Below are 12737 nucleotides of genomic sequence, written 5' to 3'. Positions count from 1 at the left end.
CATTTTGAATGGGTTCTAGGATGATGCTCTCCATTTTGATAAGCATTAATTTCTATTTGTTTTAATTCTTTCTTTTTAGATATTTAGTTAATATGATTCAATGGTTCTTATTTCTTCTCATACCCTAAATTAGGATCTTGAACCGGATCATGGATCGGATCAAGATTCGAAATTTTTAGGGTGTGACAAGCCCACACAACCCCACTTTATTGCTTTTTCGCTTTTGCCTCCTTCAACTTTATTGTCCCCCCCCGTAAAATAATACCTCTTAACTTTACTATCATTCCTCTTTTACCCCCTTTTACCTCAAAAATGATGCTTGTGCCATAGGCACGGGCAAACTCTAGTATGTATATACATATAGGAGCATATTTACAGTAGGGGAACTTAACCCCACATGAATTTTTAAAAATTACACGATCCTCCTAATAGTTTTGATATATTTTGAGTATTTGAAAATTTTCCCCCACCCCCACTCAATTTTTTTTTATTTATTGGAACCCTTTTTTTTTTTTTTTAATATTTAAGATACCACTTGTGTTTTCTAATGGATGACACACCCATTTTGACCTTGTTAACCCCCTCAATTTTTTTATGAATATTTGAGACACCCCTTTGCTTTCAAACCGATGACATGCCCATTGAATTTTTAATGGATATTTGAGATACCCTTATGTTTTCAAATTGATGACATGCCCCCCTCCCCCCAATATTTTAGTTGATTTGGACACCCCTCCACATTTGAGTGAATATTTGAGATGCCCCTATGTTTTCAATTTGAAGACATGCCCTATTGACCTTGTTCTTCTTTTATATGCTAACAAAAAATAACCTCAATACCCACATCTTCAACCTGTAACTAAAAATCCTTCATTTTTTGTACTAAAATCAATCATCTTCAAACTCTTCAAATTCTATGCATAATTAATTTTAATCTATTTAACCTTGTCTTAATCCATTGTTTTGAACCTTGCCTCAATCCCTTTGTAGAAAATCCTAGAAATTCTTTCAAAAACTCCCATCTTCTACTTCAAAAATCCTATATTTTTCTTTAGGTTTGAAGGTTAAGTAGATTAGTCCTTTGATCGAGACTAGGGTAAAAAAGCTCAAACCGCACCTTAACCCCTTCGTAGAAAACCCTAGAATTTTCTTTCAAAAAATCTCATCTTCTACTTCAAAAATCCTATATTGTTCTTTAGGTTGAAGGTTAGATTAATCCTATGATTCAAGACTAGGATAAAAAAATGTACCCTAGATGTTGAAGATGACTGGCTTTGGAAACATAAATCTAAGGGTTTTTATTTAAGTTGAAGGTAAGGGTATTGAGGTCATTTTGCATTAATCTTAGAAAAGACAGACGTCACAAAGGCACGTAGGCGTTTTGGTCAACATTTGAGATCCTTATATATGTTTTTAAATGGATGATTAATGATTTTCCCCCTTGACTTAGTTCTTCTCTAAGAGACTAATGAGAAATGAGCTAAATGCATTTTTCTTCAACTTTAACAACCCTTGAATTTTCTCCTCAAAATCACTCATCTTCATGCTCTTCAACATAGTTTGCCCCCGTACAAGAAAATCCTGGCTCCACCCCTGTATATGGGGTGGCAACCAACTACTAGGCCAATGCATTTTGTCCCATATGGGTTAGAAGTTTTGGAACGGGCTGATTTTTTATGAACATGATCTCTATGGTGAGGAGATCATTGTCTCCAAAAATCAGCCCATTCCGAAACTTTTAACCCCATCAAAAATCTTTTACAAAAAATGGACGGTCTATGATTCTTCAACTTGTAAAGATGGGGCTAGAAGTTTTGGAATGGGCTGATTTTTGGTGAGGATGATCTCCTCGCCAAAAACAAGCCCGTTCCAAAACTTCTAACCCATGTAGGACAAAACACGTTGGCCAAATAGTTGGCTTTTGAACATTACCCATATATATAATAGTGTTAAATAATTCTGTTTTACTAGACATTTTAGTCTTATGTCCTTTTTAGTCTTTTCCATTTATTAGACTTTGTAATTCCCCTTTAAAGCCTAATTAGAACTAATCAATTAAATAACTTTTCTCTTCATCTTTTTAAATTGGTATCAGAGCCTACCCCATCGAACCCTTCTACCTCCATCAACCCCTTCTCTCTTGCTACAAACTCTATCATTCTTCTCCTCCCTTACATCCATCTTCAACACCTCTAGTCTTTAGATTCAAACATCACCCCTACGAAGGTTATTTATCGCATCATGCGATAAAAGACACTGTAGCCTAAGGCAACAGCAAAGTTACTGTTTCTTTTTTTTCTTTTTCTTTTTTGTAGTTGTTGAGCCAAACGATGACCATTGAACTATCCTCAGTAACCTGCGGCAGCAGCCCTTTGGCTGTTTGACATCTACGACAACAGCAGAGGTGCTGTTTGGAACCTACGACAACTGCAGAGGTACAGTTTGAGGCTTGCTACCATAGCAGAACCTTCATTTGGGACTTACGATCACTGCACAGGTGTAGTTTGGGGCCTACGATCAATGCAAAGGTGCAGTTGGGTGGCTGCGATCATAGCAGACCCTTATTTGGAGGCTACGACACTCCAGACTTTGTCTTTTGGTGGCTGCGAGACCTGTGATCACTGCAGAGGTGCAGTTGGGTGGCTACGATCACAGCAGCCCCTTTATTTGGAGACTACAACACTCCAGACTCTGTCTTTTGGTGGTTGCAAGTCTTGCAATCACTGCAGAGGTGCAGTTGGGTGGTTGCGATCACAGCAAACCCTTTATTTGGAAGCTACGATCACTCCAGACCCTATTTTGGAGGCTGCGATCACAGCAGCCTTATTGTTTGAAGGTTACAACAGTCACAATTTTTTTTTTTAATTTATTTATTTGACCTCCTTTCAAACCAAAGGACATAGATTCTCTTGATGGCCTCCGAAACGTCTTCCTCCTCGATCACAAGTAATAGTGATGGATCGGGAGGTCTTCCCTATCATTCGACCGACTTCCCAAGCATCCAAATTATCACCGTGAAATTAGATGGTCCTAATTACCTTCTTTGGACTCGATCGGTTGAACTGTTTATTGGTGGAAAAGGGAAGATCAGTTACCTCACAGGGGCGGAAAAACAACCGGCACCGACTAACACTACTTATCCCCAATGGTTTGCTAATGACTCTATAGTCCGTTATTGGCTAGTTACATCTATGCAACCACACATTGCGGCTGGGTTCATGTCCTCCAAGAGCGTAAAACAAATATGGGATTCCGCAAAGAATATCTACTCGCAACGTCAAAACAATGTCCGGATCTTTAACTTGGAGCGTGAGATTTCCCACATTTCACAAGGTGATTTTTCAGTCACCTCCTATATATCCCAGCTACGTGCTTGATGGGAAGAGTTGACCTTCTACTCCTTGTCCTATGCTTGGAATGACTCTATTGATGAGGCATTATATGCGTCGATTCTAGATAAGAATCGAGTTTTTCAATTTCTAGCCAAGCTCCAGGATGAGTTCGAGTATGCGAAAGTTCATTTATTGGATATGGATTCATTTTCGTATCTACATACTACATATTCTTATGTCTTGACTGATGAGAGTCGTCGCGCAGCTATCCTACCTCATTCTTCAGGAGATCACTCAACTATGCTTGCTCGCCTACCTTCTCCATAGCCTCATAGTGGGTCTCTGCCTACCCGTCAACAACATAAGTGTGATCATTGTGGAAAGTTGGGTCACGTGAAGACTCATTGTTATGCACTTCATGGTCGTCCTAATCAACAATGTCAACAGACCTAACGATATTCAGCTCCTATAGTCTTTCAGCCGACTATTGATCCAACACCTTCTTCAGCTACTACGTCCTCCTCGGATTCGGTTATCTCTATCCTAGGCTGAGATTGACAAGTTGAGGAAAATTTTCAATCAGATGGAGACTTCATATCAGTGTCTCTACTTTCGCTCACTTAGGTACATTTGCATCTACACACAGTGTTTCTACCACTTCCTCGCCATGGATCATTGATTCTGGTGCCTCCGATAATATAACCGGTACGTCCTCCCTATTCAAAACCTATAGTGTTTGCTCTAGTCATTGCAAGGTTCGCCTTGCTGATGGTTCTTTATCTTCTATTATTGGTCAAGGCCATTTTTCTGTTACACCTTTATCCTTAACTAATACATTGCATGTTCCTCAACTTAATACTAATCTTATCTCTATTAGTAGCATTACCAAACATTTGAATTGCAATGTAATCTTTTATCCCTCTCATTGTATTTTTCAGGATCTAGAGTCGAAGAGGACGATTGGCACTGGACATGAAGTGAATGGTTTGTATTTCTTTGACACACCTGTTTTACTTACCACTCATTATATTTCTCAGCTTAGTTGTAGTAGTCAGTCTAATAAGGCACTTGTAATGCGTTGGCACTTATGCTTAGGCCATATTTCTTTTGGATATTTGAAACACATGTTCCCTGGTTTATTTCATAATAACAATTTACTTGATATTTCATGTGAAACTTGTCAATTAGCTAAACATGTGCGTTCTCATTATCCTATTAGTATGAATACTACTATACCTGATATGTTTGACCTAATTCACTCTTATGTGTGGGGTCCTCCCCCGTTACATCCACTCTCGATTTTCGTTATTTTGTCTTGTTCATTGATGACCACAATCGCATCACTTGGGTCTATCTTATGAAACACAAGAGTGAAGTATATGGGATCTTCAAACAATTTCTTGCCATTCATACCCAATTTGGTCGTACCGTCAAGACATTTCATTATGATCATGGTATTGAGTACACCTATAGTGAGGTTTTGAAACTTTGTTTAGAGACATTGAGCACCAAATGTCCAATGTTAAGACTCTTCAACAAAATGGTGGATCCGAAAGGAAAAATCATCATATTCTGGAGTTAACCCATGTCCTCTCTATTGGCATGAACATGCCACAATCCTATTGGGCCGATGCAGTTCTTACTGCTATTTACATTATTAATCGGACCCCCTCCCGAGTTTTTCATTTTGCTACACCCTTCTCTTAGCTTCATCCGGATCGTCCTTTGTTTCCACATCTTCCACGTGTGTTTGGGTGTATCTGCTTTGTTCAAATTCTTGACCAAACTTGTATTAAACTTGACCCAAAGGCCATAAAATGTATCTTTGTAGGTTATTCCTCTACCCATAAAGGATACCGTTGTTTTCATCCTCCTTCTCGTAGAAAGGATACTGTTATTATCATCCTCCTTCTCGAAGGCGTTTCATTTCTCGGGATGTTTCCTTTTTTGAGTATACCTCATACTACAATGGGTCAATTGACATTCAGTTCGAGTGATTTCCTCTAGATTCTCCCAATGATGATCCCTCTCCCTTGTTATTTCCTCTTCCCATGCCTGTACCTCTTTCTCCACCCCCTGTCAGCTCGTCACCTCCTTCATTGCAAGTTTACTCTCGGCAACCACACAATACGACCATCACTTCTATTCCAGACCAACGTGCTTCCTCGCCTCTACCTCCGCCTCCTACTGTTCCTTGTGATGATCGTCTTATCGCTACTCGCAAGGGTAAGCATACTTGTACTGATCATATTTGTAATTATATATATGATTCTGCTCTCACCCTCCTATTGGAGCTTTCTTGTTTATGTTTCCGTTGTTTCTCCTCCTAATACTGTTGCAGATGCTATTGCCCATCCTGAATGACGAACAACTATGATTGATGAGTTGAATACTCTTGAAAAGACTCAGACTTGGGAACTTATTCCTCTTCTGCCTGGGAGGAAGGTTGTGGGATGCCGCTGGATTTTCACCCTTAAGTATAATCCCGACGGTTCTATTGCTCGTTATAAGGCCCGTTTGGTGGCCAAGGGTTATGATCAAACTTATGGGATTAATTATCAGGAGACATTTGCTCTGATTGCCAAGATAACCATCATTTGAGTTCTCTTTTCTATTGCCGCAATCAGAGGGTGGCCTCTCTTTTACTTAGATGTCAAGAATTCATTTCTTAATGTTGATCTTCAAAAAGAAGTCTATATAGTCCAACCTTCTGATTTTCTCATACCTATTTTTCCTACGTCATCTTCGTCGCTCTCTCTATGGACTGAAGCAGTCTCCTCGTGCATGGTCTAAGCGTTTTACTAGAGCAATGCATCAGTTTGGTTTCCATCAGAGTTTCGTTGATCACACTCTTTTCTTGCGACATTCCAAGAGCAAAATTGTCGCTCTAATTGTTTATGTGGATGATATTGTCCTTACTAAAGATGATAGTGTTGGCATTACCGAGGTCAAATCCTACTTAGGACGTCAATTTGAGATTAAAGACATTGGCCATCTTCGCTATTTTTTGGGTATTGAGGTTGCGCAGTCCTACTCTGGTATATTTATCTCTCAGCGTAAATATGTCCTTGATTTACTCCGAGACTCCAATCAACTTGGTTCTTGTCCCGTTGATACTCTTATTGAGCAGAATCATAGGTTGGTTGATTCTGAGGGGAGTGTTTGTCATATATTGGCCAATATCGGCATCTTGTGGGAAAATTGATCTACTTATCTATGACTTGTCCCGACATTGCCTATACTGTTAGTGTCGTAAGTCAGTTTATGCACTCGCCTCGAACATCTCATCTTACTATTGTCTATCACATTCTTAGATATCTTAAGGGATGTCTTGGTCGAGGTATTTTGTTTAGTAATCATGGTCATCTTCGCATTGAGGAGTGGACAGATACAGATTATGTTGGGTCAATGACTAATAGACGATCCACTTCGGGATACTGTAGTGGTGGAAACTTAGTAACTTGGCGTAGTAAGAAACATGATGTGGTTTCTCGGTCCAGTGTTAAGTCAAAGTACAGTGCTATAGCACTTGGAGTGTGTGAGTTGTTGTGGCTCAAGACTTTACTAGCTGACTTGTATCTTCCCGTAACAGTCCATTTTTCACTATATTATGATAATAAATCAGCCATTAACATAACAGCAAATCTGGTTTAGTATGACAAAATGAAACATATCGAAGTTGATCAACATTTCATTAGAGAGAAGATTGTTTCTAGCCAAATTTATACTCCATTTGTTCCTACATCTAAACAATTCGCCGATATTCTTACTAAAGGGGTTAGCAAAACCACCTTCGAAGGTGTCTTGTCCAAGTTAGGCATTGTTGATATCCATGCACCAACTTGAGGGGGAATGTTGAATAATTCTGTTTTACTAGATTTTTTAGTCTTATGTCCTTTTTAATCTTTACAATTTATTAGACTTCGTAATTCCCCTTTAAAGCCTAATTAGGGCTAATCAATTAAATTACTTTTCTCTTCATCGTTTTTAACTAATAGTATCTTTTTTCCTATGATAAACACAGCAAATTGTGCTATGATATTTCACATATGGAAAGAAAGAAATAGAAAAATACTTTAAGGGTTCCATAGGGAGAAGAAGCTTGTCTTGTGAGATATAATTGAAGATGTTACATTCAGATTAGTTGAATGCATGAGCTTCATGATTGCACTATCTTCACGTCCATCAACCAGGTCAGAATACGTAAGCCAGACAGCATTCAACAACAATGCAATCAATCACAGACTGTTCTAGGGGATGATAAAGCCACTAGATGTTCCACCAAAAAGAAAGTTCCAATCGTTACAGTCAACTACAGGGGTTGAGTTTTGACCAAAGAGTTTCGTTTAGATGTGACCTAATAATATGTTGTGACCCTTCTGCACTAGTTTGATTTGCATGACACATACTATTCTTAAAGAGTTTTTTAGTGTTTGATATTCTCCAAGGACAGCAGGCAATTATGAAAACCATTAGCTGGTCAAATTGTATTGAAAATCAAAAGCAGAAGATTTACTCCCTTTAGAAGATTACTGAAAAAAGCGTACCAGTTGTGGGTTCATCCGCAAATATAACAGATGGGCTTGCCATCAGTTCACATGCAAGTGATAAACGTTTCTTTTCCCCACCACTGATTCCACGGACTTTCGCATCACCAACGTTAGAATCAGCACAATTGACCTTTTTAAGGAATAAGAATAAAAAGCATACCCAAAAGACGAAGCTCATAAGTTTCACATTATTTTATCCATGAGAACTAAGTTTTTAATCCCAAATCCATAAAAAGTGAAAGGGCAAGCAAATGACTGAAGACAAAATTATAAGTGTATTTATTTTATAGTGCTGCTATTGGCAACCCAACTTTTACTTATTACACCCCAATTTCATAAATGATTTACCACATCCTAATTATAGATTAAAACACACCATTCAAACATTACAAAAGTTTGGTTCAAGTTATTAATTCAGTATTACAAAGCATTATAGCACATTCAAACAACTTCAGTAGTTGTTTACAATTAGGATTAAGCCGGTATAAAATCCTAAATCTAACAAATAAAAATCTTTAAAAAAAAAAAAAGTAGAAAGAAAGAGAGAGTTTCTATTGGCACTCCAACTTCTACTTATTGTCAACCATTAACTTTTTTTGTTTTCTTAAGAGAGCTTCTATTGCCACACCAACTCTTGCTAACGCCACCCCAATATGTGTGCTAATTCTTTGGTGATTTACATATGAATAGGGGAGGCGTTAGCAACGTTGGTGTGTAAATAGAATCTCTCTATTTTAATTGGGGTGTAATAAGTAAAAGTTGGGTGCCAATAGCAGCTCTCTTATTTTAAGCACTTGGTATTATGGTATACCAGCCAAGAAGGACATAAAAACTAAAACAGAACAATGGAAATTTATCTTGGAGAAAACTTAGTAACAAATCCAGTCTTACCAGGCCCAATCGGAACAAAAGATTGTTCACATACTCGTCTCTATCTTCCATGGAAGATACGTCAGGAAGTTGGAGTTCAGCAGCAAGAGACAATGTCTCCCGTACAGTCAGCTGTGAAAAGAAAAGGTCCTCTTGTCTCACATAAGCAAACCTACAAAACCAAAGAATAAGAAGTTAAATCATGGTTTTAAATCTCAGACAAGACCAAGACAACTTGGGCGAGTTTTCGGTCTCAAAAGGCATCCAAGCAAGATTTCCATGACTCAGCCATTCATAATGAGATGCTCAGCCTGCTCAAGAGCAGATCGAAGCAATTGCATGCTAGGGCCTTGGGTGGTGACTTATAAACCCAAAGGTAACCCCACAATTAGATGAGTTCAACGCTAATTACATATGATTATAATCATTTTGAGTTCTCTATACAGTAATTTTAATTCCTGATAAAAATGGTCAGTGATCTCCCAATTTTCTTAAATTGATGTAAGGATATTAAATCTTTTTTTTTTTTTTTAGCAAATTACCTCAGTATCAAATCTACAACAGTTCCCCTTTGTGCCACATCTTACATCCACTAGCCAAAATTTCCAACACCCTAGGTGGCAAGCTTATGTTGGTGCTCTTTGCATAGAGGTCATTGGATATAATTAAAACAACTTCACTTATGTGGTGACTTACACTTTAGCCAGCTTTTCGAAGGACACAAGAATGGAAAGTAGGACCAGAAAACATAGGGCATGAAGCATGATAGATTAAGGATACTTTTCCTTGAGCAAGATTTCTGAGCCCTAGGTCATCGCATCCAAGATTTTGAAAATCTGGGTTGTTTTTTGAGAACTTGGCCGAGTCAACCGGTATACATCAGTTTTGGTGTTTCTTCATATAAATATAACTGATTTTTAAGAATTTAATTGTTTATATATATATATATATATATATATGGGTGGCTTTGGCTCACAACCTTATTCTCACAAAAGTCTCACAACACGTTTTGTCCTATGTGGCTTAAAAGTTTCGGATTGGGCTGATTTTTTGTGAGGATGATCTTTATGGTGAGGAGATCATCCTCACCAAAAATCAGCTGAATCTGAAACTTCTAAGTCCATCAAAAGTGGTTTTAGAATAGTGAACGATTGTTTACCGAAAATTTGTAAACCACTTTTGATGGACTTAGAAGTTTCAGATTCGGATGATTTTTGGTGATGATGATCTCCTCGCCATAGAGATCATCCTCACAAAAAATCAGCCATCCGAAACTTTTAAGCCACATAGGACAAACGTGTTGTGAGACTTTTGTGAGAATAAGATTGTGAGCTCCGAATGCCCCCTATATACATATAATGATGAAAATCTATTAGACTAGATTTTTCTATGCAGCGAAAAATATATAATTTTAATATTAATCTAGCTAATAACAAACAAACAAAAATTAATATTTAAATATAAATACTGGCAATAATAAGACCAGTTATTCTTTATAAAGTTGAATGTTCAGCGGTCAAGAAGTATCATGCTAAGAGATTAAGCATAGCAGAGGTAAGAATGTTGAGATGGATGAATGAAAAGGCTAGGAAAGATAAAATAAATGAATGGATTCGAGAAAATGTAGCATTAACTCCAATAGGCAATAAACTAAAAGAAAGTCGATTGGGATGGTTTGGGCACATTCAACGAAGGTAGATTACAACCCTAGTTCGAAGGAATAAGCAAGTTGAAGGTGCTAACCCGACGAGAGAGACCCAAAAGAACGTGGATTGGGATAGTGAAAGTAGACAAGAACACACTTTCGATAACGTAATATATGGTTCTAAAAAAAGTTGAATGAAGGAACAAGATTTGTTTAGCTGACTCCAAATCTTTGGGATAATGCTTTGATATAATTTAAATATAAATATGCACTAAAACAATCCATCTGAAGCAGGTTAGAAAAGTTTTCATCCAAGTCATCTCTTTCTCTATGAGTGTCAAGACAAGACAAAAAATTGATATTAAAAACCTTGGCATAAAGACATAATCGGAATAACCACAATTGTATGATCATCAAATCCAATCATGCAAACCAAACGTACCTATAAGCTTTGTTTGATTTCAATCTCCCATTGACTTCCAGAATGCCCGACAAATGTAATCGAGGTGACGCTGCTAGCTGCCCTGCAAGAACATTGAGAAGTGTCGTTTTTCCTGATCCTGACGGCCCCATGATAGCAAGCAATCTTCCAGGCCTTGCCTCCCCACTGACATGTTTAAGAAGGGATCTCACCTACAAGGTAAAATAACAATATATTATATATTTTAATGAAAAAAATGGTGTTTGAAAAGTTCAATTTAGTGGAATCTTTACAAGGCTAAAGCCATCCTCTAACATTCCACATTTATAGTTTCATTATTTGGGGGAGGGTAGACGAGGGGTTAGTCCTACAATTATGTGTCTCACATGGAGACCCTTACTAAAAATTTTTTGTTTATCTTCTTTAAAAGTGGATCTCCTTGGTTTGGCTTGCACAACTAAAAAGAAAGAAAAATAGCAAAAGAAAAAAATTAGATCTTAATCTTATTTTTCCTCAACAAATTTCCATTGATTTTTAATGGTTTTTCTTCTACTTTTCTATGTTTTTATTGGAGTACAATTACCTGAGTTTTTCCTTATCCCAACAATGTTGGTTTAGTGAGAAAAAGACACTTGAGTACTAGGAGAAGAAAAGAAAGAAGCCAATTGACCTCAAACTCAATGAGTTGTAAGGCATCACCTTCTTTAGGATAACATACAGAACAAGAAGCTTGGTTAATGATAAGTCTTTCTCTATCTATTTTTTTTAACGTATAAATTTGTTTTTATAAAATTGAGTGAAATTGATGGTTGAGTTAACCACCATAAAACAAAAAATGCTCATAGTTAGTAGAAAAAGTAGATCAAGGTTTTTGTGTTCTAGGATTTTGGAGAATGAAGAAAAGAGAGACAGATGAGAAAAAAAAAAAGAATAGGATTAATGTGTTATGTTACACACTCTCCCTCCATCTTTCATAGATGTATAAGAGAAAAAACACTAATGCCCTTACAATGGAAAATAAAGACATGAAGATCTATTTACATAAATAGGCCTAATTACATAAACCCCTCTAACATAAATAGCTTCTCTCAACACTCCCCCTCAGTTGGAGCAAAGATATCAATGATTCCTAACTTGGAAGAAATCTGAAACAATCGAAGCTTATTCACTCTTAGTCAAGACATATGTCAGTTGAAGTTCTGTAGTAATTTATGGGATGCAGATTTGTCCATCTTTAAGCTTTTCACAAATGAAGTGTCTATCTATTTCAATATGTTCAGTTCGGTTGTGTTAAATAAGAATATTGGCAATATTGATTGCAACCTTGTTGTCACAATACAAATTCATAGGATCTTGCACACCAAACCCATAAGCCACCAACAATAAATAATCAAACCCATAAAACAAGGAAATGAACACATTTTTTTTAGGAAACAATCGAATGGATGAAAGAAAAATTACCAAACAGTTCCACAATTCTGTTCACAAAATACTATTCATGAACGTTGTTCACATGTATGGCTTACCCAATATACTATTCACAAACATTATTCATGAAAAAAAAGGTTGTACCTTCGCTCTGATACCAAGTTGAAAAAGTGGATTGAGGTTTTTGTGTTAAAGGGTTTTGGAGAATGAAGAGGAGATAGATGGTAAAGAAAAAATAGAAAAATAGGGATCATGTGTTATATATATATATATATATATATATATATATATATATATAGATAGAGAGAGAGAGAGAGAGAGAGGGAGAGAAAAGAAGAGAACAAACACTAATAGCCTCACAATGGAAAATAAAAACATGGAGGTCTATTTACACGAATAGACCTAATTACATAAATAACCTTCTAACATAAATAGCTTCTTTCAACATAGGTAGCCTTTCGCCTCATAAGTGTCCTTCCCTCTCAACAAAA

The 12737-nt window shown here is 37.0% G+C and overlaps 1 protein-coding gene across 1 annotated transcript in view; it reads right to left on the bottom strand.

Annotated features, from left to right (window-relative positions):
- Positions 1-12737, bottom strand: part of ABCG7 (ABC-2 type transporter family protein) — a 29904-nt gene that overhangs the window by 10606 nt on the left and 6561 nt on the right. The window contains exons 2-4 of the mRNA XM_086447323.1: positions 10840-11030; positions 8774-8924; positions 7880-8012 (exon numbers count right to left, since the gene is read on the bottom strand). Coding sequence (XP_086303449.1) covers positions 7880-8012; positions 8774-8924; positions 10840-11030 — 475 coding nt within the window. The remainder of the gene's footprint in view (positions 1-7879; positions 8013-8773; positions 8925-10839; positions 11031-12737) is intronic.

The sequence above is a fragment of the Akebia trifoliata genome, chromosome 7, assembly GCF_017979445.1.
Source record: "Akebia trifoliata isolate Shusen 1 chromosome 7, ASM1797944v1, whole genome shotgun sequence".
NCBI lineage: Eukaryota > Viridiplantae > Streptophyta > Magnoliopsida > Ranunculales > Lardizabalaceae > Akebia > Akebia trifoliata.
This window is presented reverse-complemented; position numbering and strand designations above follow the sequence as displayed.